A 26140-nucleotide genomic window follows, 5' to 3' on the forward strand; every position below is an offset into this window, starting at 1 on the left:
TTCAATTGGAGTTAATCCAAACCATTTTTGCTAGACTTATATTCATGCTCTCTAAAATTGAGGGAGGAGAGGAGAAAGTGAATAGACTTTGAAATACATAAATATGGAACTTAGAACCGCCTATCTTTATGTGAAGATATATTGCTAAAATGGTAGATGTCTTCAGATTTTCAAAATCAATAAAAGTGTTTTGTATTTTTAATATGGCAGTGATATAATATTATTTATATTATATAAAATATCATAAATTCCACTACCCTATGGTGGTATGTGTCTTGTCAACTTCGGTCCCTTGACAGAGGCTGGGAGTTTGAGGGTTCTGCGCAGTATCTAGTGTCTCGACTGACTCTTCTTGAAGAGATCTGATGTGTTCTGGGATTGTTGGAGACTCACCCACTTAGAGTACAGCCCTGAGTGCTCCTTACCACATGGACACTTTGGCTTGCACTTTCACATCTCTCTATTCTCTTGTCGGCCCTGGACCTGTCAGCTTTCATATTCCTTCTTCCGCTGTTGCTGTACTTGCACTTGCATTTATACCCGCTGTCTTCTGTCCTTGTTTAATCGACGAGCCTGGTGATGTGGCCTATCTGCCTGTCGTCTGGATTGGAAGTCGGCACATGAACTTAGCCTGCTATTCTTCACAACCTTTGTGAATCTCCCATGGTCTGAGATCTAGCCCATACGCTGTGCAGATCTGCTGTACACAATGCCAGCCACTTGTTGTGCGTTCAGGTGTATGCTGTTCCTCCTGCAGTCTTACTCCTGCCACTATGTTTGGTGACTTTTGGTGCATTCTCTGCACAGTCTGCACCTGGGTCCTCTCTACGTAGGTAATCCCTGCTTCATGTATCTGGTGCTCATGCCTTCTCGTGGCTATATAGTGCCTTCTCTGTCTTTAGTCCAGCCTTTCGCTGTAGGTATTCCCAGTGTCAGCCACTCAGCTTATCTGCTCGATGGTAAATCTCGGTTATTGTCTGCATGGACTTCATTCTGCTTGTCTCTCCCATTGCGCGCTCAGCTTCTCCACTGCTCATCTTTGGGCATCTACTGAATGTATCCTGATGTTCAGGGTTCGTAGGACGTGTGCTTTGACGCACCCAGCCCGCTGCTTCTTTCGCGGTATACAGTCGGTGGGTTGGACTTGGGGTCAATCAGTTGCATTGGTGAGGAGACGTCGGTTCACATGGCGCCTCCATGCTCTTTGCAGCTCATTATACCGTAGGGTATAGATGACGGCAGGACGTTTGTTGATGGGAATTCTTGGTCTTCCCATGAGCTGGCTCTCAGACTGTCTTATCCTTTGGTGATCTTGGATGTTGCTGCTTCCTGCCTCCTTCATAATGTTCCATGTGTCTTTGCTACTTCCCTCTTCACTAACATCCGGCAACTTCTTCAATCGAATGACATCCCATATCTCATGTAATCCGCTCAGGGGGATTAAGCGGCAATGTCATTCATCTTAGCGTACAGCTTATTCATCCAGTAGAGGTGGCTGATGTAGTTCATCCTGAATTGTATGTATCCCGTCTTGTGATAATCTGGCTTGAGGTTAAGCCTCAGAACAGCAGCGGACAGTGCATCACTTGGTAGCGCACTTGAAGGCACTTGTGCAAGTTGCCTTGAGTTACTCCAGTGTTTCTTCCATAGTCCATGAGTTTGAGGAAGTCTTATGTGCTTTAATTGTGTCCCAAACTTCAAGATCAGTGTGGGCATGATTCGTAGCTTCCTGTATCTTATCAGTGTGTCAGATTGGTTGTCTAGACACTTGAGTCTTGCGACTGCTATCTATGAGCAACTGTTTTTGACCTCTGTTGTTCCCAATGCCTTTGGCTGTGCTCATGTACTGGATATGGTGTAGTGAGCCTATTATCTATTAGGATTTCCCGTTGTGGGAGCAGGTTAATTGGCCGTATTGGATGTTTGTTGCCTGCGGGTTTTCATGTCGCACTGTCCTTTTTGTTGTAGCGTTGGGAGCTGTGCTAGCACTGTTCTCTGTGCTGCTAGCGTTCAGCACTGCTTGTTAGTTTTTAGCGTAGGTTGATATGTTGGTCCAGTCTGTCCCAGCGTTAGGTTCTCTTGACCCGCTGGATGTCTAACACCGTGATGGTGATGGTTTCTGTTCTGGGAGATTCTGTGCTTGTTTCATTTGCAGCTTACACGCTGCGGTGGTCGCTGTTGTTGTTTGTTGCGCAGTTGGAGTAACTTGAATGGTTATTGGGTAACAGGGCATTTACTTTTGGCCCGCTTCGTCTATGTATACCTTAGCTGGTATCAGTGCTGTGAGCTTTTTTAAGCATTTAGGCTTCAAGGAGTCAGCCTTGCATTTTTTTCAGTAGCGCTTTCTTAATGATACACCTTCCTGTAGTTCCACCAGTGATTAGTCTCTCCGATCGCTTGATTATCCCCAACTCATTTCCAGGGTAAGTACATCTGTTTTTTTTGATCGTTACCACATCAGATAAGAGGCTGTAGCATATAAAGTTGCCTGCTGGTTTTGAGTTAGGGGTAGCCAGATTATAATGAGGTTAGGATCTCTACATACTATTCTAGGATCTCCCACGAGCTCTTGGAATTGGCTCCGGATTGACTGAGTAGTTTCTCATGATTTATGCTATAAATGTTTGCTCTGCAATGGGGGGGGGGGTGCAGGAAGTTTCAGCTCAGTGTGGGCTGCACGTCCATTGTTCTTCCGGTCTTCTGAGTCTGGATGTATTGGTTGGTCCTATTCAACGTGAGGCGAGTTCTCTTTACTATTGAAGCGGTGGTAACTAGCTTTTTCTCCAGTAATGGAGTAGGTCTTTTCAATCATAGTTCTAATACATTTCATATTCCCTCATTAGTTACTGTGTATAGCATTCCTAATCCAGTTCTCTTGTCTCGTCAGGATGGTGTTCCAAGTACACTTAATGTCAGCTTATGTGTTCCATTGTCCCACATGGGGAGCCTTGTTAATGCCGCGAGCGTCAAGCCGGCAGTGATATAGTTAATGTATCTACTCATATTGATAGCAGGTGAAGCGACTGAAGCGCGTGTTAAGATCGCCAGGCTCTTATATACGGACAAACCCATTGTCGATACGAGAGACGGGTTAATCAGTTGTATCCACTCCCATAGCGGTCTTGGCAAAAGACCCTCATGCTCCACACTGCTACATCAAATATGATAGTACCGACTAGAAGGTCATGCAGGCTCAGAGTCGCCGGCCATTCAGCCGCCTCCACATGTTTAAACCCAGGAAATTAAGATAAGTGCTATGTAAACCATTCGATGGTATATATATATATTAATTATTTATTCCGTGAGAATTTTTTCCTTACTTACCATAGAAATTATTTCTAGAGGCTAATACATGATTAATATTTGTTGTTTTTCCCATAGAAATTGAATAAAGGTATGACATTAACGAAAGAAACTGTGGGCGATCGTCAACTACATTATGAAATAAGGTAGTTTAAAATAGATGCTTCTACTTAAGATTGAATCCTCTGATCGCATGTTGATACTATGTAGCTTTTGAAGTTTCCATAGTATATTATTAAAAGGCTGTCATTCCAATACACTCTTATCGTGTTGGGAATCTTATAAAGGATGCATATAAGATGAGAATATTGTTTGCCCTTATATAATCCACGGTATCACTATCGTTTATGTACTGGTCATTTACAGTAGTTGTTCTTCATTCTTCTAAATATAGTATTATATTCAGGCTCTTAAGACAATTGTTCAGAAATGGAACAAATGTATTTAGGTTCCTATATGAGAGGTAAAGAGCCTGTCTTCACTTGAAAGAGGGAACTAGAGAGATATAAAGTCTATAAAATCTGAGGGTGTGTGAAATGAATAAGGAAATATTACTTAACTGTCCCATAATTTAAGAACTGGCCTCAATGAAATTAATTGGGCAGCAGGTTAAAACAAGATAAGGAATTCTTCTTCACACAAGAACAGTACTGAACCCTTGCTGAGAGGTTTGAAGGCAGACAATTCACGCGTTTAAAAGAGAAAACTAGATAAATTCATGGAGGTTAAGTCCATTAACGGCTATTAGCCGGGATAGATAAGGAATGGTGTCCCTCACCTCTGTTTGTCAGAGGGTGGAGATGGATGGCAGGAGAGATTGCCTCTTAGGTTTGCTCCCTCTGGGGCATCTGGCATTGGCCACTGTCGGTAGACAGATACTGGGCTCGATGGACCTTTGGTCTGACCCAGTATGGCCATTTTTATGTTCTTGTTTGCACACACTTAATGTTCTGAAATTGCTTTTTAGAATGAGACTTTCCACATCTTATCTAAAGTTATTTTTTTTTCTTTTGAAAGGTTGGTTCATGTCAGAACTTTAACTTGTCTCTTTCACCAACAGAAGTTGGTCTGATAAAAGATATTATCTCACCCATCTTGTCTAATATCCTGGAACCAACACAACTGCAAAACTGCAAACTTGCTTTTCCTGTCATTTCTATTTTTTTTTTTTTAACTTTTCAGTCTTTTCAAGAGGCTGAATTTTCTTATTTTTAAAAGAAGATAAAAGAACTAGCTTGTTTGCTTAATGGTAACGTCAAAGCCTATTTGGGAGCATTTAAATACTACCATCACATTGAATGGCTTGAAATGGAGGGGCAAGTTCCGAGTACTGCACATGTGTGAGTGAGGCAAAGGTTTTCAGTGAAGTAGGGAAAACAGGACAGCAACACTGCTGTTTACTTTGTGATGGTTGTATCTAAACAATGGAAAAAGAAAGAAATGTTTGGAAGGGGAAAAGAATGCTTCTGAGCAGCTATGCAGACGTGAGAGTGGTGCCTGTGTAGCATTCTTCTCGGTAACATTGATGGAATCTGCTCTTTTCAATATCAAACAGTTGGGTTTACATGGGTTTATAGAGAGTTGTGGGATCTTAATCAGGGAGTAGCTGCTCTGTGTTGAACTGCTCTTCTAGTAGTTTCTCCCAGTGTAAATTTATGTACAGGTTAAGACTGTCCCTTAGACCATTAACTTCTCCTTTGTGGCTTCCAACCTGCAGTGCATAGCTGAACTAGTGATCCAGTAGCAGTGCAGCTCTAGGAATATGCCAAAAGTAACACAAAGGCTAGTATCTATGTGGATGTCCTGGAAGATAAGGGAATGGGACCAGATTTTGCTCCGGAAACTTGGGCTTTTTCACAGTTGAAGGCCTTTCTGTACATTCATAAATACCCTGAAGAGAGAATGTGGTGGCAGTTCAGAATTAACTTGTTTATAATTGGAATATTTTTTTTGTGCAGGTTGGGAGTAGCTGGCCCTCAATATGTTGCTTTGAATGTGTCATCTGCCTATAATTCGTAGTAGTTTACTTGAGGTTGTGTAGTACTAGTCTGTACTGTTACACAACTGCTTATTTTACCAAAAGGCAGCATTATGTTAGTAGTGGCTGAAATGATTCATTTGAGATCCATCCAAATAATTAAATATTCATTAACTCTACTGATCTTTGATTTGTGGCCTGGAGGTGCTTTTTAGGCAGAGTGATCAGTACTGATAGATTGTATGCATGTTATTAATGGCAAGCATTCTAATAACATAGACAGTAATATATGTGCTTTGCATTGGGACTGAGATATGTGTTCTATAGCAAGAGTAACTTTACCTTCTCAGTATAAACGCCCATAAATTTCAATAAATGGGCATTTCATAGAATTGTAGTACTGGAAGGGACCTTGATGCCTTTGGCATCTTGCGTTTTGGAGATTCCATAATGCAGACTTCTCTGGTCTAGATGGAACTAAATTCAGAACTCTTCAGTTCAGCTGTGAGATTCCTGTTAATGCACTTTAGCTAAGTGGGTTCTGGGTCAAAATTAGAATCTTCAGCTTGCTTACGTTTTACTATCTTTTTTGATTATACAAGGACATAGCAACACATTTCTTATAACAATGTCTGTTTATGCTTTTTGCAGCAAATGCTGATATGTTAAAGGCCATGGTGGCAGATAACAGTGTGTGTGATCCTGAAAGGTAGGGCCTTCCTATTTTAACTGTGTATATTTTCTCTGCATGTCAAGATGTACCCTGCCAATGATTCTGTGTTAATTAAAACTGAAATCTCAGTGAAATTTGAATCCTTTAAATGCTATTATGGTAACTGAAAGTTTTGTTCACTCTAGGTTTAGATTGAATAATGTTCAACAGCAGTCATTTGGGAGCTTAATCACAGGGATACTACTTCAAAGATGCAGTTACTTTTTAAAAACAAAAATAAAAAAAAATGCATATATTCTTGTAACACTACTACTGTAAGTTTATGTAGTATCCATTTTTATCAAAACTGGAAATGTACATTTGATTTCATAAAAACAAAGTATCAGAGGGGTAGCCGTGTTAGTCTGGATCTGTAAAAGCAGCAAAGAGTCCTGTGGTACCTTATAGACTAACAGACGTCTGTTAGTCTATACGGTGCCACAGGATTCTTTGCTGCTTTTACATAAAAACAAAGTATCTGTATCTCTTATTAGAAAAAGTACGGATTCCCACAAATTACTTTACTTTGCTAATCAAGCTTTTTCTATTCTTTTGTTCCTTCTTGCCTTTGATTGAAAAGAAAATATTTTGAATTAATTGTCTTATTTTTCTGAGTCGCTAAGATTTCCTTTCTTTCTTCTGAGAGAAACTTTTCTGAGGAACTTTCAATTCTGTGTGTATGCATTGAGATTTACAGCAGAAATCTATCATACTGAGGACTGAAAATTGACAGTAACTCATAGTGCCTTTGCACACTTGTTTAATTCTTTAAAACAAGGCTAGGGCCTAAACCAACACTTAACAGCTAGAGCAGGGGTAGGCAACCTATGGCACGCGTGCCAAAGGCGGCACACAAGCTGATTTTCAGTGGCATTCACACTGCCCGGGTCCTGACTTCCAGTCCAGGGGGCTCTGCTTTTAATTTAAGAAACTTCATTTAAAATTAAACATTTAAAAAACCTTATTTACTTTACATACAACAATAATTTAGTTATATATTATAGACTTATAGAAAGAGACCTTCTAAAAACGTTAAGGCATTAATGGCACGCGAAACCTTAAATTAGAGTGAATAAATTAAGACTCGGCACACCACTGCTGAAAGCTTGCTGACCTCTGAGCTAGAGGACTAACCCAGATTCCTAGAGGCTGATCTGAAAGATGAGAGGGGAACAGAGAGCAGCTTTCTAGAGGCTTGATTTGTACAAAACTTGACTTCAAAAAATGCACATCTTTCTTTTTTCTTAGAATATTTGTTCTGTTGTAAATGTGCATATACTTTGAGGTGGTATACACAGTTTTATTTACTGATACAACTATATATGTTTTAGAAAATGAGATAGTTAAAGTGGAACAACCCTCCTTAAGCCTCATCTACACTGGCAAGTTGCTGTGCAGTAAAGCAGCTTTCTGTGGTGTAACTACCGAGGGTACACACCGCCAAGTCACTTGTTGCGTGAAACTCCTCAGTTGCAGCGTTGCCAAAAAGCCACCTCGACAAGAGTCGTAAACCTTACAGCGCAGAGGGTCCTGTGCTGTATTGGCAGTGTAAACACATTACAGCGCGGAAAGCAATCATTTGGCCTCTGGAAGTGTCCCATAATCCCTCAAGTGGCTGCTCTACTCATTGTTTTGAACTTGGCTGCCCTGGAGACATGCGCCCCTCCCCTTTTAAAGCTCCGTTTCTGACAGCCCTTGCATGCTGTGCTGATCTGCTCCGGGACACACAGCAAGCCATTAATGTGGAATGCTTGTGCTGTTGAACACAGAGGGGTGTGTGTGTGAGAGAGAGAGAGAGAGAGAGAGCGATTGCTTTGCAGAGCCCAGGGAGGGAGGCAGACGCTGATGTCGGGGGTTTCCCCCTCCCCCGTCTCAGTCCTGGTTGCTTCCTTCCACTGTCCCAACTTACAAGACAGCATGCTGACACACTCTCTGTACCCCAAAACACACTGTCTCTCCCCACTTCTATACACACACACTATCCCTGTCTCACCCTCTGCCCCCACTCCTTTCAGTTGAAAAGCAGCTGGCAATGTAGTAGGATGCCCATGGAACAGTGGGATTGGGAAACCTGCATCATGTGATGCTGTGTCTGCCCCCTGAGGCATTGCAAACCCCTCCCAAAGCACCCTGCTGCCAATTGCACAATGGAATAAGTACCACAGTGCACTGACTGCTCTCTTTGCCATTGCAAGAGCTGCTAATATGGATGCGCTCCACCATCACAAGGAGCGCAGTATGAATACACAACAGCGGTTTAATTCCAACGCTTTAATAAAAGTGGTGTAACTTATTGTGCAGGAACTTGCCAGTGTAGACATATCCTTAGTGTGAATGCAGTTGTACCAGTCTCTAAAGGTGCTGGTGCCTGTACTGATAAAACATATTTAACTATATCCACACCAATATAAACACGTTTAGGCTGGTACAGCTGCATCCATGCTGAAGAGGGTTGTTCCACTTTTAATTATACCATTTTCTAACCAAATATAATTATAGTAGTACAAAGCCTGTGTGTAAATCAGCCCTCTGTATGCATTATTTACACACTTTGTTCTTTCTCCTTCATTTTACCTCCTATTTTACTTGGAGCAATTTTTTGAAGAAAATATCTTTACAATCTTGAGAGATGTCCATTTTCAAATATGGGCCAATTTCAAAATAATCTTTGCTGATGATGCAGGAGTATGTGGCTGACTTAAAATTTGAACAACTAAATGGTTTTGGCTTCTCTTTGACTTTTCACAAGAGAAAACGAAGGTGTGCATGTGTGTGTGTGTGAATTTGCAAAACTGCCTTTTTTGCTGGAGGGGGGTGTCTGCTGGTCTGCTCTAGTAAAAGGGATGGGGGAAGGCTGGAATAAATCATTGACATTAGTCTGCTGTGGAAAAGTATCTTTTTATCAGCTAAAACTACCTTCTGTGGGGGGAAAAACAACCTAATTTTAACACTAGCTGAATACAACCCTAGGGTATGTGATCAGAGAATAAAGTGGGATGGTTTATTTAAAGAACTCTATTTCTAAGAAGAACTATTATATGCAATTAAAGTTAAACATAGTTAATTTTTTGTTGTTTTGTTTTTAAAAATAGCCCTGTGTCTCCTACCACTCCAGGCAGTCCTACAAGTCCAGGCACTCCTTTGTCACCAGGTGATACTCCATCAAAACATAACTGTCGTGGCCATCACTTGCATACAGTTGGGGGAGTAGTAGAGAAGGGTGTTTGTAGTCGCTGTAGTCACAAAAGATGGCACCTTTTAAAGCCAACCAACAAATCTAAAGAACCAAGAAAAAGCCGCCAAGGAGAAGTTACAGTACTTTCTGTGGGAAGGTAAGACTCTCCTCTGTTTTATTTCATGCTTTATTAACATGTTATCTCGTCTGACTCTCACTGTAAGATTAGTTATATTGTGCTATCACCTATTTCTGTAACCACTCTTGCCACAACCCAGCACGTGGATTTTTCTGAATTGCAATACTGTAATTAACTTTCGAGGCATTGTGTTGTTTCACTAGACATCAGATGTCTGACCTGTAAATCTAAACTTTGTCAGTTCACTAGTTCTCTTTTTGATCAAATTTTTTAAATTGGGATTCGGATAAGTATACTGGCAAGCTAAACCATTTTAATTATTAATTATTAATTTGTATTACCATTAGTGTCTGGAGCCTTAGTGATGGACCAGGACTCCATTATGCTAGATGCTGTACAAATGCAGAATAAAAAGACAGCCCCTGCCCCAAGGAATTTGCAGTCTAAGGCCTGGTCTACACCTAAAACTTAGGTCATTCTAACCACATTGCTCTGGGCAATCAACATTTTCATTCCCTGTGTGGTGATGTTAGGTTGATCTAACCCCTCTGTAGATGCAAGATGGAAGAATTCTTCTGTCAAGCTAGCTATCACCTATCAAGTGATGGAAAACCCCCTTCTGTCACTGTAGTGAGCATCTATGCTACAGCACTGTAGCTGCACCTTTGTTGGTGTGCTGTGTAACACTTGCAGTGTAGACATAGTCTCTAGTGTAGACGTAGCCTTAAACTTCAAAGTGCTGCTGCGGGAGCACTTTGAAGTGGTGAGTGTGGTCACGCATGAGTGCTGGGAGAGAGCTCTCCCAGTGCTTCTGGTAATCCACCTCCATGAGGGGAAAGGCTCCGAGCGATGGGAGCCTGTCCACACTAGGCTTTTAAAGTGCTCAAACTTGCTGCACTCGGGGATGATTTTTCACGCCCCTTAGCCAGCAAGTTGGCGCGCTATAAAATGTAAGTGTAGACAAGCCCTTAGTGTAAGACAAAAGATGATAGATGGGGAAGTACAAGGAAACAATGAGACAGCGTTGGTCAGCATGATAGGCAGTGGTCTCAGTGCACCATGAACCTAACCATTGTCAGGGCTTTTGTAGGTCCTGTGGAAAAGGAGAGTTTGAAGGAGGAGGATGAGCTAGTTTTGCAGATATTTTATATGGAGCTCCTCCGAGATGTGAAGGGACAGCATGGGAAAATGCACTAAGATGTTTATTTGAAAATTTAACAAGTGATCAGTGGGCTGATTGAAGTGTGATCAAACACTTTGGTAGTGAATGAGAATTGATAGGGTGGGGATAGGCTATGAAAGACTGTGAAAGTGAAAGCAAGTAGCTTATGTTTCTTGGAGAGAAAGGGGAGCTTGTGGAGGGATTCATAGAGAGGGGAGATGGGATGCAAAGAGGTCAAAGCAGTGGGAGAGGAAATTATCTTTGCAGCAGCATTGTGAATGGGTATGACGGAGGCAAGATCTAGTGTGTAATTAGAAACTGTATCACAAAACATACACATTAGAGGGCTGAATGAAGGCTGCACAGAAACCTTTATTCTGGCATTTCCTATCTTTTGAGTGCTTGACTTTACAACCTTCATGTTCTTTTAGTGTGTGTGTGTGCGCACGCGCGCTCATGCTGCTGGTTTTTATAAAAGCAAACTTAGAAATTCTATCATGTGACATCGTATTGACATACCTGGGTCATCATCAGTGTCTGCTACATGGAACTTTGCTATTTGAGCAAAGTGACTGTTGTCATCCTCTGTGTGGAGGGCAATGAGACACTTTACCAGAGGCTTTCACAGATATTTGTTGACACCAAAGGAATGATAAGATTTGGGAATCTTAGATTGAAATGAAACCCCTGAGGGGGAGTCATGTTCTCTAGTGATAACACCTGTCTGCCCATTCTGCGCCCCCCCTCCACCCCCCCCATGCAACCAACCCCATGACCCTTCTGCTCCATAGTCCTCAACAGCCTGGCCTTTTCCCAAGGTCCTATTCTTGTCCACTTTGCTCCTCATCCCTTTTTCACCTAGCACATCACGACTCCTCGGGCTTTCCCATCCGAGTCACAGTGGACGTCTATACACTGCACGATTATTTCGAATTAGCTGAAACGATATACAAACAGTATCTATTAAATCGGTTTAGCGTCTGTCACAGTGGGATATCCGAATCGCATTGTTTGCGTCCATGGTCCAAAGCTTACCTCGATTTCAGGGCGGTGCACTGTGGTAGCTTTTCCTCAGTATCCATAGTCCCACTTCCGTGTTGAGCAGCACGTGTCTGATGGGGCAAGAAAACACTGCCCGGGTGTGTTGGGTCAGCGCTTCCCCTCCCTCTTGTGTGAAGGCAGCAGACAACCCTTTTGCGCCTTTTTCGCGGAGTGCATTGAGCAAACCATTGCACAGCAATCTTTCCCTTTTTTTTTTCACGTGGTGGTGGGGGGAAATAAACTGAGAGCTGTTCCCCTGAACCACGCCAGACACTGTGTTTGAACCTACGACATGGAGCAGCCAAGAATGCAAATAATTTTCAGAGACTGTCTGTGGTACTGTGAGAGCGTGAGTCCTCATCTACTCCTCCTCATGAGAGTCCATTTGAGTCTCTGGCTTCCGTTTACGCTTGTCACCGCAGCGTGTGTATCCTGGAGTTTTTTTTATTCAAACACTTTGGCATTTCGTGTTCATGTAACGGAGCATGAGTACAAACAGATTTGTCTCCATCAAGTGATAGTATGCATCCATTGCTAGTGAATCACTCCGTGGCCTCTACGGTCTACGCTGGAGAGCTTCTTTTCTGATTTCAAAACTGCATGCAAGCCTGCGCTGATCACGAGCTCCCTTCCCAACTGCAAGCAGAATGATAATTCATAAGAGTTCGCGGGACTTTTTCGTTTTAACCTGCGCCAAGTGCATCCGAGTTACCAGATTGGCTTCAAGAGCGGTCAGTGTGCACGTCTGGATGCGCCTCGCGGCGCAATGTAATGTCGAATTTCCGTCCACATGAACCTAATTCCGAGTTTATCGCTAATACGAAATTTAGCGGCTGACTCTCTCCTCTCGTTTGGGAGAGTTCCGAAATCGAATTTAATGAGCCCGTTTAAACTCGATATTAATGACGACGTCGTGTGAACGGATACAGCGTTAAATCGGTATATCGGCCATTAAACCGATTTAAAGTCGCAGTGTAGAGCTGGCCACAGTCTCCTTGCTGAGTTTAGAGGTTAAAGTACCACCTCCCAAAAGGCACAAAATGAGGCCTGAAGACCTGCGTCTTGTGCTAATCTGCTGTCATCATGAAATTCTTGATGAGTCCCCATTCTTCAATAACATTCAGGTTTATACTGAGTCTTCAGGGCTTCAGGGTTCCAGCACACTTGTGCATATTATTCCACCCCGCCCCCCCCACATCCTGATAGAGATAACTCTTAGCTGGGGAAGTCTACAAGCTCTAATTTTTCCTCATAATCGGATCTTTTTTATGGATGAATGCCTCCACCATCATAGGAACTGCAGAAGACCTGGACTCAGGTTCTTCCTCTCTTCTGCTCATGTGCATAGCATGTTGACATGAGTATTTGCAATTTAGTGCTTGGATTGCATGTGGACCCTGATATCTGTGACGTTGTATGTCTCCAAGTGTTTACGCTTTCTTTGAGGGGATGGAAATGGAAGATGCTTAAGAAGCAAAATTAAGTGAATTTCACCTCAGTGTGGGCTAATATGGTTAATATGTTTCTTTTTAATCTAGTCACGGATATTAATGAATTATACTTTGCCTCAGAGCCAGGTGGCTTTAGAATTTTGTGCTGTGGAATTTTTTAAAATCCCTTCATAGTGTGAGTAGAAATACAAAGCTGTGGATCCAGTAACACAATTGCCTAAGAAGAGAGCAAGAATTACAGATAGATCCTCATCCTTCTCTTGACTTTCTTTACAGTAAGTATCAAATATAGAAGATGCAGTTTTCCCTCTAGTTTCAGTTTTTTTGGCTTTTAGACTATTCATGATTGCTCAACCAATAGTGTAGTTTTTTCTTAAAATTAGAGATCTTCTTTCTTTTTTCAAGAGAGGTAGGTATGGTCCAAATACAGGAACTCCCAACTTTAGACTTCCCTCCTGCTGTATTCTTGGAAAGCCACTTTAAAATATCTTGTTTTCCATCTATGTAGTTGGGATAATACTTGCCTCATTGGGACGTTGAAGATTGATTAGCTGATTTCTGGAGGAAAAACCAACCAAGCTAACCTAAGTGGGTTCTTGTATTGCTTGTTTCAGATTTAGAGTCACAAAAGTAGAGCACAAATCTACATCCAAAGAACGGAAAAGCTTGATGTCTGTTAATGGTGTTGAAGGTGTCAGTGGAGAAGTGCCTGCCACACCTGTCAAACATGGATCAAGAGAAGTTCCTGCCACACCTGTCAGACAAGGAGCAAGAGGGAGAACTGGCACAGAATAATAGGTTGGTATTAAAGATTATAGACTGACATGGAAAGTAGGATCTGGTGAGAGGGTTAGATATGTTCTCACTGATTTCTTTTGCTGAGAGGTAGAATATGGATAGCCACATATTTAAACATATTTAATTATAAAATGTCACAAAGAGAAAATACATATCCAAATTTTATTACCACATTTTAGTTAATTTGTCAAGACTAACAGTACCCAGCCAGATTCTTAACCAGCCTGACTCTTACCCAATTATTTATTTATATTCTATATTTAAGGTTTACATTGAAATAAAATCCATTTATCTTTTATGGTGGCTTCCACAATCCAAAGAATGAAGAGGTGTAAAAGAACATCTGTATTACTCATTTTCTCTGTAAATTACCTGATTTCATTCCAGGTGCTGGTGAGGAATATGTGCTCAGTACAAAAACACTATCACTACTGGCACTAACTGGAAAATACTTGGGCAGTCAGCAGAGGCTCAAAGCGCTGAATGGGCATGGAACCAAACTTATTTATAATGGTGGTTGTTAAAAGACTTGCAGATCACAGCCTCACAGGAATATCTGAGATGCCTGTTATTTCCTATAGTTTAAGTGCTGAAGTTATTGCTTCTTGTATCAGATGGTACCATAATCGTGGAATCTTGGATACCTCTATATGGTGCACACACCCTGTTAGGAGCACCATTTCAGATTTTGGTTTGGGTCGAAGGCAACTTTAACCGTGATCTCAGGGGCTACTTAGGTACCTGAACACCTCCCCCCCCAGATAATAACTTAGAAATTAGCTGACAGGAGCCCTGTATCTAATTCCTATATAAAGAAAGAAAAAAAATACATACAAACACCAATTAAAGCCACATTTAAGTTTATATTTAAATTTAGAACAATGAGGAGATAATAAAGCAAGATATTCCCAATCCCAAAATTGGAATCGATCATTTAACTTTTGGAAACACCCTACTAGGACAAGGCCTCGTGAGTTTATACCGCACCTGTCTGGGATTCTAGGGGTGTTAGGGTGGTACAAATAATAATAGACTAGAAACTGACTTTAAATGGGAGTGAAACTAACATTTTCAGGTCACTTTCTCTTCTGTTTAAAGGCTGTTCACTTTCCAGAAGGCTCTTAAAAACACTACAGTGATTGAGTTGAAGTTCTCAAAGGAGAATATTTAAAACCAAACACCAAGAAAACTCTACATTTTAAAGTTGAGAAAAAACGGAGTCTTGTTTATTATTTAGAGTTTCTACATATGTTTTTAAAGTTCCAGTCTGTGTTTAGATGGTGTACCTCAGTTCTCATTGCTGTAAAATGGGAATAATAATACTTGCCTGCCTGCCATATGGAATTATAAGGATTAGATTGAGATCTGGGAGACAGGAACTGGGCCTTCTTAATGGTTTGTATGGTGCTTAGCACAATGGGGGTCTCCTCCTGATTTAAGGACTTTGGTCAGCTGTTGAGATGCCTGCTGGTAGTAGCTGAAGGGGACTGTGATGGGTTGGATCATTGAAACCCCCTTGGGAACTGCCAGCTGATGTGCCAAGATTATTTCTGCCCCTGCTTTCCCTGCCAACTTGGGAGTCCAGCACCTTATCTTGTTGAACCAGACACACTTGTCTTCTCCAACACAGACTCAGGGTTTGAACCATGTGCCCCAAAGCTGCAGACTTAACTGAAAGTGGCTTACAGAAGTGTTCCTGTCTTTAACACTCAGATGCCCATCTCCCAATGGGGTCCAAACCCCAAATAAATCCATTTTACCCTGTGTAAAGCTTAAGAGGGTAAACTCCGTAAATTGTTCGCCCTCTATAACACTGATAGAGAGATATGTACAGCTGTGGGGACTGTTCCCCCTCACTGCCTCCTCCCTCGGGACACAGCCCTGTGCCCTCACCCCTCCCTTGCCATGGAGATTGACTCCTCTTTCCCTCTCCACTGCTCCCCCACCCCCACCCCAGGATCCAGCACCCTCTGCCCCTGCCACTGGGGGCCCTGTGCTCACTCTCTCCTTCCCACCATCACCACAGGGGACTCTGTGCTCCCTCTGCTCCATCCTCACCACTGGAGACTCTCTGCTTCTTCCTGCCACCCACCACCACCGGGGACCCAGTGCTCCCCCATTCCACCCTGACTGACTTCTTCCTTGCCTGCCCCACTCCCAAAGGCCTGGCTCCTCCCAGGAGCCAGCCCTCTTCTCTTTGCCTTGGGCCCATTAAGTTGTCTGTGTCAGTCCTGGTGTTGTTTAGCCCCAGTGGGCTAGGCTATGGAAGTCCCTCATTTTCCAAGCTGTCAGACTCAGTTTGAATCCCCATCCTTCCATCCCATTGGAAGAGAGTAGCTGCTGATTAATGGAGACAGAGGAGCAGGAGGGGTGGGTGAGCTAGCGCAGTGGAGGAAACTGACTGCAGGAGCCAGAGAATCCTGGTTCCTGAAGGAGAGGACCTGGCTGCATATTAACTGCAGATAAGAGCTCCGCCTGGGGCTAGGGTGTGTGCCACGAGCAGACCTCCAGTATGAAACGGAGCGAAATGGTGCCTCTGCTTGTGTTGGTAGATCTTGGCTTTTTAATGGCTATTGCTGCAATGAGGGATAAAGTGACCTACAAAGGACTTCAGTTAAAAAAATTTATGCGGTAAAATGGTAACTTGAACACTTCTTTATTTTAATTTTTAAAAAGTGGGTTTTTTTTGCTTCCCTTTAGAGTCTATTTCTGCCAGCTAACCTGAGGTGATAACTTAATTCTACACTAGGGACTAACCTTGGCTCCTTTTCCTAGTCTAACCAAACCCTCAGTTCTCATCTCTGTTTCTTAACTCTGACTCTTGTTTCGCTGGTTCTCCTGTCTCCATAAAGTCTTCCAGGATAAGACAAGGTTGGGCACACTAATGTGCATGCAGAGTTTTTAAGTTTTTGTTTAAATAAAAAATAAAGAAGAAATCCAGGCTTTCTAATGTATATCATGAAGCAGCAAGAAAACAACACACAACATTTAAGTAAAAATTGAGTTCTAGTACATTTGGAGGGTTACCGTAAAAAAGTCTTATTTCAAACCTATACGAAACTATACATCAAGCATGTTTTGTGTATTTTTAATCTTTTGATAGCATACAACTTGATAGTTTTAAGACTCCGTTTGTTAAATAAAACAGTAATTGCTGCATATTACCTAAAAGCTGCTCTCTAAAATTTACTGTATCTTTTTTAAATTTAAAAATAGACTGTACTCTAGGAATGTTAGAAACTTTGAATGTCCATCTAAGACAACCCTGTTTGTATTGTAGAATCTCCCATAGGATTTAAGTGGTTGCTCTATATTGAAAACAGAAATAATGTGGGTAGTGGAGGAGTGACTCAGTGAAAACTTCTGTAAAGTTCATGACAGTCTGACATAACTGTTTTGCAAATCATCTGTTTTAGGCCATAATCAGGTCTTGACTGATGGCTAAAACACTTTTCCATAACATAGTTAAAAACTCCTGTTTTTTTCTGTTTGTTCTGGCAAAAAGCTGTTCTAATATAAATTGAATCAAAATCCTATTTCACAGTTGTGTTTCAAAAAATTGAAGCAATAGTCATTTCAGGAATGTAACCCACATATTCCTTTTTACTCTCTCTTAAGAAAATATCCTGACTTATTGAAACTGAACAGAGATAGGTACCTGTTCAGAGTTTTTGTGACTGCAGCCAGTAAACATATGTTGATGAAATACATTCACATCTAGAGAATTTTGACTCTGATTCTCAGCTACAGTAAAAGAGGACTTCATGCAGTTGCAGGACAGGGAGGCGCAAAAGCATCTTAAAAGCTATGCACCAGCTGCCCACACAGCATGAAGGGGACATTTCTGGCTGCTGAAGATCACTGGGATATAGCAGAGGCAGCCCTGTGCCCTGACATCAGCTGCAGGGTTTGGGCTGGTGTAGGAGTTGTTACAGCATCGCGGTGCCACTTGAGGATTCCCATATGCTGGGGGCATTCTTGCTTTAGGGCAGTTTTGCACAATATTGCCAACAGTTGCCCTAATATCCTTGAAGTTTTCCCTCTGCTCAAATTGCCTGTAGCCAGCGTAGTCTCAGCACTTTTTTGAAGTTAGCCCTGCAGTTGCCCAGCTTAGGCTTGAGTGTCAAAGCTAACTTCCTGGAAGTGAGAAATCAGCTTTCCAGAGTTTATTCCCAGCATAGCAGTCTGTTCCACCTACTTCATTTATTTTGAAAGTGTAAGCTTACTTAGCATATAAGAAAAAAGAGAAAATAATAAAAAGTTTTAAGCAGAATATAAACATAACTAGTCTAAATATTGCAGATAGTATAGCAAGCTCAGACCTTGCATTTGGATTGGAATCTATTGGATAAATAAGATAAAATCTTCACTGGTAGACAGTTCAGTATCTGTAGTCAGTGTCCTCTTTTCTCCTCCTCCAACTGAATTCCAGTTGCCCTGTGGAGTTTTTTCTAAGGAGTTTAAAATTTGTGGTTAGCATGTTTGGACATTGTCATCTGTTACCTTAAATAACCATATAGTCTCTATTACATCATAGTTAATTAAAATCCTATAAACCTTGTGTAACTTCTTCCCAATCTCTATGAATACAAAAAAGGCACCTTCCCATTTCAAAGTGCCCCTTTGAAGTTTATCCATTTAAATTGAATGCCTGTCTGCTTCATCCTAAAACTAATGATGGAATCTGTTATCGTTGACATTTTCTTAAAGGTGTCTTTAGCAAATTAATTACTTTTTTACACTCGGGTAATCTTTGTTTACTGGTTTAAGATTGGTAGATAACACAGTACTGAGAGACAGTACTAACCTTACTAAATGAATAACAAGCGCAATTCATATCAAATAGTCCATGTGCTGCAAGCAAATAATGTTAATTTTTACGGGGGGTGGGGGGGCGCGGGAAATCTGTAAATCACAGTACAGATAAACTAGATACAACCATAACAGGATTTATAGAATTTCAAAAGATAAATAGGTACAATCATTGTCACAACCACTAATGAGTGTAATCTTAAACTTTCAGCACCAGAGCGCTATGGAGAAGTGATATAATTAAGGTAGGTGTATATATATGCTCTTTGAATGTCTTTTGTAATATTTTACCCACTTGGTAAAATTCTCATCTCTGCACAGAACACGGTTAAAATTTTAGGAATGTCATTTTATATTAATATTAAAAAAGCATTTTCAAATTTTGGACATATTGTTTGCCTAGGGTTTTCTGAGAACACCAAGTTACTCTGATATACATTAAAATTTTAGCACAGGTAAATCTGCCAAGTTCACTTAAAAAAACAAACCCCACATCCGTATCTTTCACTTTTTTAGTATAACTCATAAATGAGAATTGTTCATAATAAATAAAATGCACTCTTAACTAGCATCAGCACTGTTACAGATTCTGTACTAGGGTGTAAAAACAACAAGCACTCCTTATGGCACCCTACAGACTAAGAAATTACTTGGGGATAAGCTTTCGTGGGCTATAACCCACTTCATTAGGTGCATGAAGTGAAAATACAGTAGGCAGGTATAAATATACAGCACATGAAAAGATAGGAGTTGCCTTACCAAGTGGGAGGTCAGTGTTAACAAGGCCAATTCAGTCAAGGTGGATGTGGCCTATTCCCAACAGGTCTTCTTTTGTGTAGAGACTGTACGTTGGCCAAATCGGACAGTCTATACACGAAAGAATAAATATACACAAATCAGACATCAGTAGGAGAGCACTTCATTCTCCCTGGACATGCAATAACAGACTTGAAAGCGGCCATTCTTCAACAAAAAAAAGTTCAAAAACAGACTTCAACAAGCAACTGCAGAACTGGAATTAATTTGCAAACTTGACACCATCAAATTAGGCCTGAATAAAGACTGGGAATGGCTGGGTCACTATAAAAAGTAATTTTCCTTCTGTTGATACTCACCCCTTCTTGTCAACTGTTGGGAATAGGCCACATCCACCTTGACTGAATTGGCCTCACTAGCACTAACCCCCACACTTGGTAAGGCAACCCCCATCTTTTCATGTGCTGTATGTTTATACCTGCCTACTGTATTTTCACTCCATGCATCTGATGAAGTGGGGTATAGCCCACGAAAGCTTATGCCCAAGTAATTTGTTACCCTGAGGTGCCACAAGGACTCCTCATTTGCTAATACAGACTAACACGGCTACCACTCAGAAACCTGTACTAGGGTGTGTGCTCTACTGCCATTTTCTGACTCCAGTGTCTTTGCCATCATCAGATGACCTAGTTACTCTAAGGCAACAAGGAGGAAGAGAAAACACACTGAGAAGAGGAGGAGAAGAAGAAAAGACCCAGAGTAAGGAATGTAAATAAGCACTAAAACTCAAGCAATTCTTCTCTACTGGTTGACTTCCTAAAGTCTGTTCAAAATATTGATCTGTATTCTTGCTCATTGTACTATGGATCAAACATATCTGAATTCGGTGGCAGGGCTCGTGGTGCATTCCTGCGCATAGTTTAGTCATTCACAATCAGGTTGTTAATCCCAGTATAATTGAAAGGTATGCGTACAGGTTTTGTTTTTTTTTCCCAGTTAATTGTAAGTTTAATTGTAAGGCATCTGCTATTTATTTACAGTTCTGTTAATCTAAATACATGGCAATTACTTACATTTGAGCATGCTGAAAAAAGCCTGCACACATACTGTTCAAGATATTAATTTAATATAGTGGGCTATCTTCTCCAGTCTGAGGACCCTCCTCCCAAATTGTGGGTTGTCCAGACACTGGTGTTAGAGTAGCCTGTAAACTGCTTTAATCTCTCTGTTGCCAGTGACCCTCTGAGCCCTTACAGCAGCCAGGAATTTTCCAGATAAAGGAATGTTCCTGGTCTTGCAGCACTTTTTTCCTCACCAGAGCCCCTCTAGCTGGAATTAAGGGTGGCCTAGGAGCTCAGTGATCAAGACATCATTTAGTGGCCAGTTAAGTTGGACTCAGAATTGTTTTGTGCACCTAAAGTGGTGCAGAGCAGCTTCAATATAGCAGTAAATCAGGCCACTTGTCATGAGTGGCGTTCTGTTGCATTGTCAACAACGTACTTAAAGTAACTTTTGTAAAGGAAAACTAACAGTCTGTCAGTTTTTTTGTGGGGTAAATAGTTTTGTTTGTCGCAGATAGAGTTTTTAGAAGTGTTTTGATAATGTGCTGAAACTGAAAACTTAGGAAATGTACTATTATGGGAAATGTATTTATAGTTTCTGTGAATGAATCTATGCAGGGGTAGGTCCTAAATACTTAAGATTTGTAGCCAATAAAACATTTCCAGTCACTAACATAGTGTTGGATCCTGTGATCAACAGCCTATTTGTTTGCCTTCATCTTACAAAGAAAAATTCATGTAACTCTTGGGGAAAGCAAAAGTTCTTCTACCAAAACTTCCTCACTGCTGTGTCCAAATTAAAATATTTAATGAGCTCAGCAATGTAAACAATGGAAAACATAGGCAGGTTATATGGGGACAGCTTTATCCTTTATTGCCAAATAAGAAACTTATGGCATGATGGCTGTCATGGTTACAGGGATAACTGCACTTTTGACCACTGTATGGTCTCAGAGCGTTACCCCCTCAGGTCCTGAGCTTGAGGTGTTTACTTCCCCTGGGGTGGTGATTCTCCCATGTTTAGAGTGGGTCATGGGCTACATTGGATTAAGTATGCTTATGCCAGCAGGTCCAACTACATTCAGCACCTGCTGGTCTTCCTTTGGGAGCTTGTTACCAGTGGCAAATACAATGACCAGAGAGCCTTCTGTAAACAAAAGTTTTTTAATCTTAACAGTTAGCAACAAAGTAAAACATGAGAGAGAGGATTTTTAAACAACAAAAGGCCTACGTATTGTCTGTCTCATCTAAGCCCTTCCACTCTGCAAGAGGACCTAGAAAGGCTTAGCTTTGTTAGACACTAAGTCAGGTGTCAGTCTGTTTCCCCTGAACAACTTCCCGATAACCGTCTGACTGTTGGCCAGAGAGTCTTTTTAACCAGCCAGAAGTTGTCTTCTCACATTCCTGTGCTTTGACTCTGCTGCTCAAAACCTATTTGGTGGGCTCCATTCAGGTCAAGCCCACCTCTTGAGTCATTGTTTTGCCTTCTTGTTTGTTTATTTTTTTTACAACAGCCTGCTATTAAACTAAACCAACATCCATAAAGTAAACTTCCTTGACAACTATCAAACAAATAGCACACAATACAGTATTCAAATATTATTATAGAGCAGCCCCATGTCCTTCAGAGTGTCTGTCTCTCAAAATAGGTACCCTCAATCCATTAGTGCCAACTATTAAGTCATAATGTGTCATATTTGAGTGTGACTTACTGATAGAAAATCAATGACTGTTAAGCAGTGCTAATTGTTGTTTGGATCTACTTGCCATGATTACCACTTTGCCTTAGAAATGATCTGTTAATTGGGAACATTTGTGATATTTTGGCAGACTTTGCTGTATAACAGAAAATGAAAAGTGACACTTCTTTGCTCTACTGTGTGCCTAACAAGAATACACATCAATCTGTAGCTTTAATGCATGTCAGTAGGGATTATACTAAATTATGAGAAAACTATAAAGCAGTTCAGTCTGCTTCACAAACTTCTTGTAAATAATTGTCTTTGTGACTGATTCATGTTTTAAAATAATGCTGTGTTTTTGTAGCTGTGTCGATCCCAGGATATTAGAGACACAATGTGGGTGAAGTGATCTCTCTTATTGGACCAATTCTGTTGTTGAGAGAGACAGAAGTTGGTCCAATAAAAGATATTACCTTACCCACCTTGTCTTTTTAAATGAATACCATCAATCTTCTTTAGTCTGAGTAAGTGCTCTAATATTTTTCTTTATCTTTGAAAGTGAGGTTTCTCCATCAGCTCATACAATGTTAATTAGCAATATGTGTAACAGCAAAAGAACTTTCCCCTGGCTATCATCTCACATTCCCCATAGGTTGCCACTTAAAGCTCAGGAATGAGGCACGTTGGTGCGTTATTGTAGGCGTATTGCCAACACCAAATATTCAAAAATCATGAGTTAGGTTCACTAAAAATCATCATGAGATTATGTAAAAATAATAGATTTGATGTTGTTTTTTTATTTGCCTCCCACTTTTTGAGTCTTCAGGATGCATTGGAGTTCACATTTTGAAGCTCTCCCCACAGCCATGGGGGCTAGAAACTTACTTTTTCTTTAAGAATGAAGGCTGAAATCACACATCCCTTGACTCCATGAGCTGGGGCTTTAAGGAAAACAATTGAGACGCATGAGAGCTGGCAACATTGTATATAGGGAAGTTTACGCTGCTGACTGTGCTCTACTTGATCCATAGGTGGCAGATGTAGCCCAGACAGCTCAGACCTACAAGAGAGACACGTTTTTTTTGTCAATTCTAAATAAAATTAAGTCTTTTAACACGTTTTATTTATAGTTTTCAAGAAGTAAGTTCCAAAAGTAACTTTTATCTGAGCCCGACTGCTACTTGGGAATAAATCCAAAGAGTTAATAAGATTTTTCATTATTAGTGTAAATAAGATATTTTTCTTCGCTCAGATTTAACTCAGACTACCAAAATAATCTTAAAACTACTAAAAGAGACACTTAAATTGAGAAATCCTTGGCTTACTTTTTTCCCCCCTTAGGTTTGCAGATTTCACTCTGTTTTCATGAACAGCTCTATAGCATACTAAAATGTATGCAGAAGGAATTTAAATAGTGTCAGTATATTAATTTCAGGATTCCAGGATATTGAGAGACTAGATAACTGAAGTGTACATATGTGACAGTATTTTTAATATTAAAATTACTGGATGAAAATGTGGACTCTAGAGTGAAAGTTGTTTTGTACTTACACAGCCAAACTAAACAGTTCATTGTTTTGAATATGAAGATGCATAATGGTAGAGTATCCCAAAAACTTTAAAAATTGAGATTTTATTCTGATAAGAGAACATTTTAGTAATATGTGGCTTAACACTGTGAGTAAATATGCTCAGAAGAGTGAAAATGTTTAATATATATGCTATTTTTACTTAATTTAACAATAGTTGCTATTTTGATTCCATTGGAAATATGCAAAAATGTTATATCCAGTACATTCAACATGTAAAATCTTATTAGTTGAGATTATCTAGTAATTATTAAACATGAATTTCTACTTAGACATAAGGCTAATGTTTGTGGGAAGTAAAATGTGTATTGCCACTTTAGCAAAATTATTTGGTGAACGTATGATCTTATTGTATATAACAAACACTACTAACAGCATTTTTCAGTGGTACAAACATTGTCATCACCAAAAAACCAAATAAACCTAAACTTTATGAAGTCAGTTTTTCTTAATCTTGCACATCAACTGTATTTTAATAATATGGTTTGTATAAGACTTTTGTACTACCAAAGTAGTAAAAAAAAAAAATAATAATAATAAATTGATTCTTAAATCTTGTGTTCCTGTTTTAAAAAACTTTTTCTTAAAAATGTATACATGCTGTGTATTTGTAGCTATTGTGTTTGCACTATAATGAAATTGTCAAGCTCTGTGGGGTGGCAAGGAATTTATGCCACACTTTCACTTTTGCTGCTTAACTTCCAGTGAAAGACCACCTGTAGATCCTTTTTTGAAATATATTTAATGTAGGAAGACAGATGACGTGCTTTAAACCTAAGATTTGAAGAATCGGTGCCAAATATATTAGGTGTGCACAATTCTCAATTTACTTTTCACATGGAATTTTTCTTGCGGTATTTACAAATGACAGTAAGCTATTTGTATTTGTTGCTTCTCAGCCTGGCCTGCAATGAAGTTACAAAGTTCTTTGTCACATTGCAATCTCCATGACAGCAGCTGTAATAACTGTTATGGCAACTGTACAATTATGACTTCATTGCAGGGTGGATCAGGAGGAAGCCCAAAGCAAGTTATTGCTGGGATTAACCCATGTTGGGTTATCAATATGCCACCAGGATAGGTATGTCCTGCAACCTTTGCTATTTTATACAAAAAGAACAGGAGTACTTGTGGCACCTTAGAGACTCACAAATTTATTTGAGCATAAACTTTCGTGTGCTACAGTGTTTCTACCTACATCATGAAAACAAGGCCTTTTTCAAGCTATTGTAAAGGATTTTTTTTTTTAATTGAGTAGTGCAGTCTATGGTGCAGGTTGAGCCATTTTTCTTTTGTTTCATTCTTCTAAATGTTGGAGCACCCTAGGAAGAGCTTAGCCCCAGATCACAACTGGTCTTTGTGTTGCAATGCCCAACTCTTAGGTACCAAGAAAATCATTGAAATCCACAAAGCCTGAGTTAGGTGCCACAAAAGCAAGCATCCTAGGCAGCCCCCTGCTTAAGTTAGCCAATATGACACATCCCTTCTGTCAGTACTTCTAAGCCCCACCTCTCTCTGGAATTTAGACACCTAAATCCAAGAAGTAGATCCCTCCCTCTGCTTGGGATATGCAGCAGGGAAACCCTCACCCAGAGATAAGTGACTAAGCCATTCTTTGCAAGAAATGGCTGGAGGAGGTGATGCTGCAAGTGCCTCCCTTATAACTTTTAGTCCGGTGTTTAGAGCCTTCACTGAGGAAGTGGGAGATGCAGGTTCAGTTCCCTCCTCTGTCTGAATGTGGGGGAAGAGAGAGGATTTAAACAAGATTGACCTCCCCCCCCTTCCGATAAGCGTCCTACTGACTGGGCTATGGGATATTTTGATGTGGGTTTCTCTCCATCTCTCCTGTTGAAGATGTTCCATCTTGGATAAATAGTCATTGGAGCAGGGGGACTGGACGTGGGTCTCCCACCTCCCAAGTGGGAGTAAATTGTGATGCTGTCTAAACAGGTTTCCGCTATGTCATGCAGACAGACTAGCTCAGAATAGAGCAACAAGGCAATTCACTTGTGTATGAATGTCAAAGAAGGGTTGAGTATCAATATTCAGGCCAATTCATTTGTTCTGATAGAAATCAAGAGAGACGTTGATTGTATTGTTTTCATCTATCTGTGACCTGTACTTAATTAGCCTTAGATTGAAATGTGTGTTAGCGTTTAAATAAAAGTGAATTGACTTGATGTGTAAGCTGCATGAAAACTAATAAAGAATTGTTTCTGGTTTTCACTTTGTGTTTACATTATGTTTACCCATTGGAGATTGGAATGTTGGTTATGTTAATTAAGGAACATATTTACCTCAAAGCCTGCTGGGTCATTCTATTCTGCAATGGGGAATACGGAGCCATGCTGTGATGGTAACGCTTGCCAGGCTGTTTTCAGCTACAAGGACCCTGGGAGTGATTCTGCATCTCTGATCTATTTGAATGCTGTTAGGAGGCATTCCAGATACAAGACAGAGATCCCCAAAACCATTTTGGGC

The 26140-nt window shown here is 40.6% G+C and overlaps 1 protein-coding gene across 1 annotated transcript in view; it reads left to right on the forward strand.

Annotated features, from left to right (window-relative positions):
* The window catches only part of RELL1 (RELT like 1), a 48799-nt gene extending 22914 nt beyond the window's left edge, over positions 1-25885 (forward strand). The window contains exons 3-7 of the mRNA XM_075066752.1: positions 5909-5990; positions 9086-9325; positions 13576-13759; positions 18783-18816; positions 20009-25885. Of these exons, the coding sequence (XP_074922853.1) occupies positions 5909-5990; positions 9086-9325; positions 13576-13756 (503 nt within the window). The 3' untranslated portion in view covers positions 13757-13759; positions 18783-18816; positions 20009-25885. The remainder of the gene's footprint in view (positions 1-5908; positions 5991-9085; positions 9326-13575; positions 13760-18782; positions 18817-20008) is intronic.
* Positions 25886-26140: the final 255 nt, after the last annotated feature.

This window comes from Chelonoidis abingdonii, chromosome 5 (genome assembly GCF_003597395.2).
Source record: "Chelonoidis abingdonii isolate Lonesome George chromosome 5, CheloAbing_2.0, whole genome shotgun sequence".
In the NCBI taxonomy this organism is placed as follows: Eukaryota; Metazoa; Chordata; order Testudines; family Testudinidae; genus Chelonoidis; species Chelonoidis abingdonii.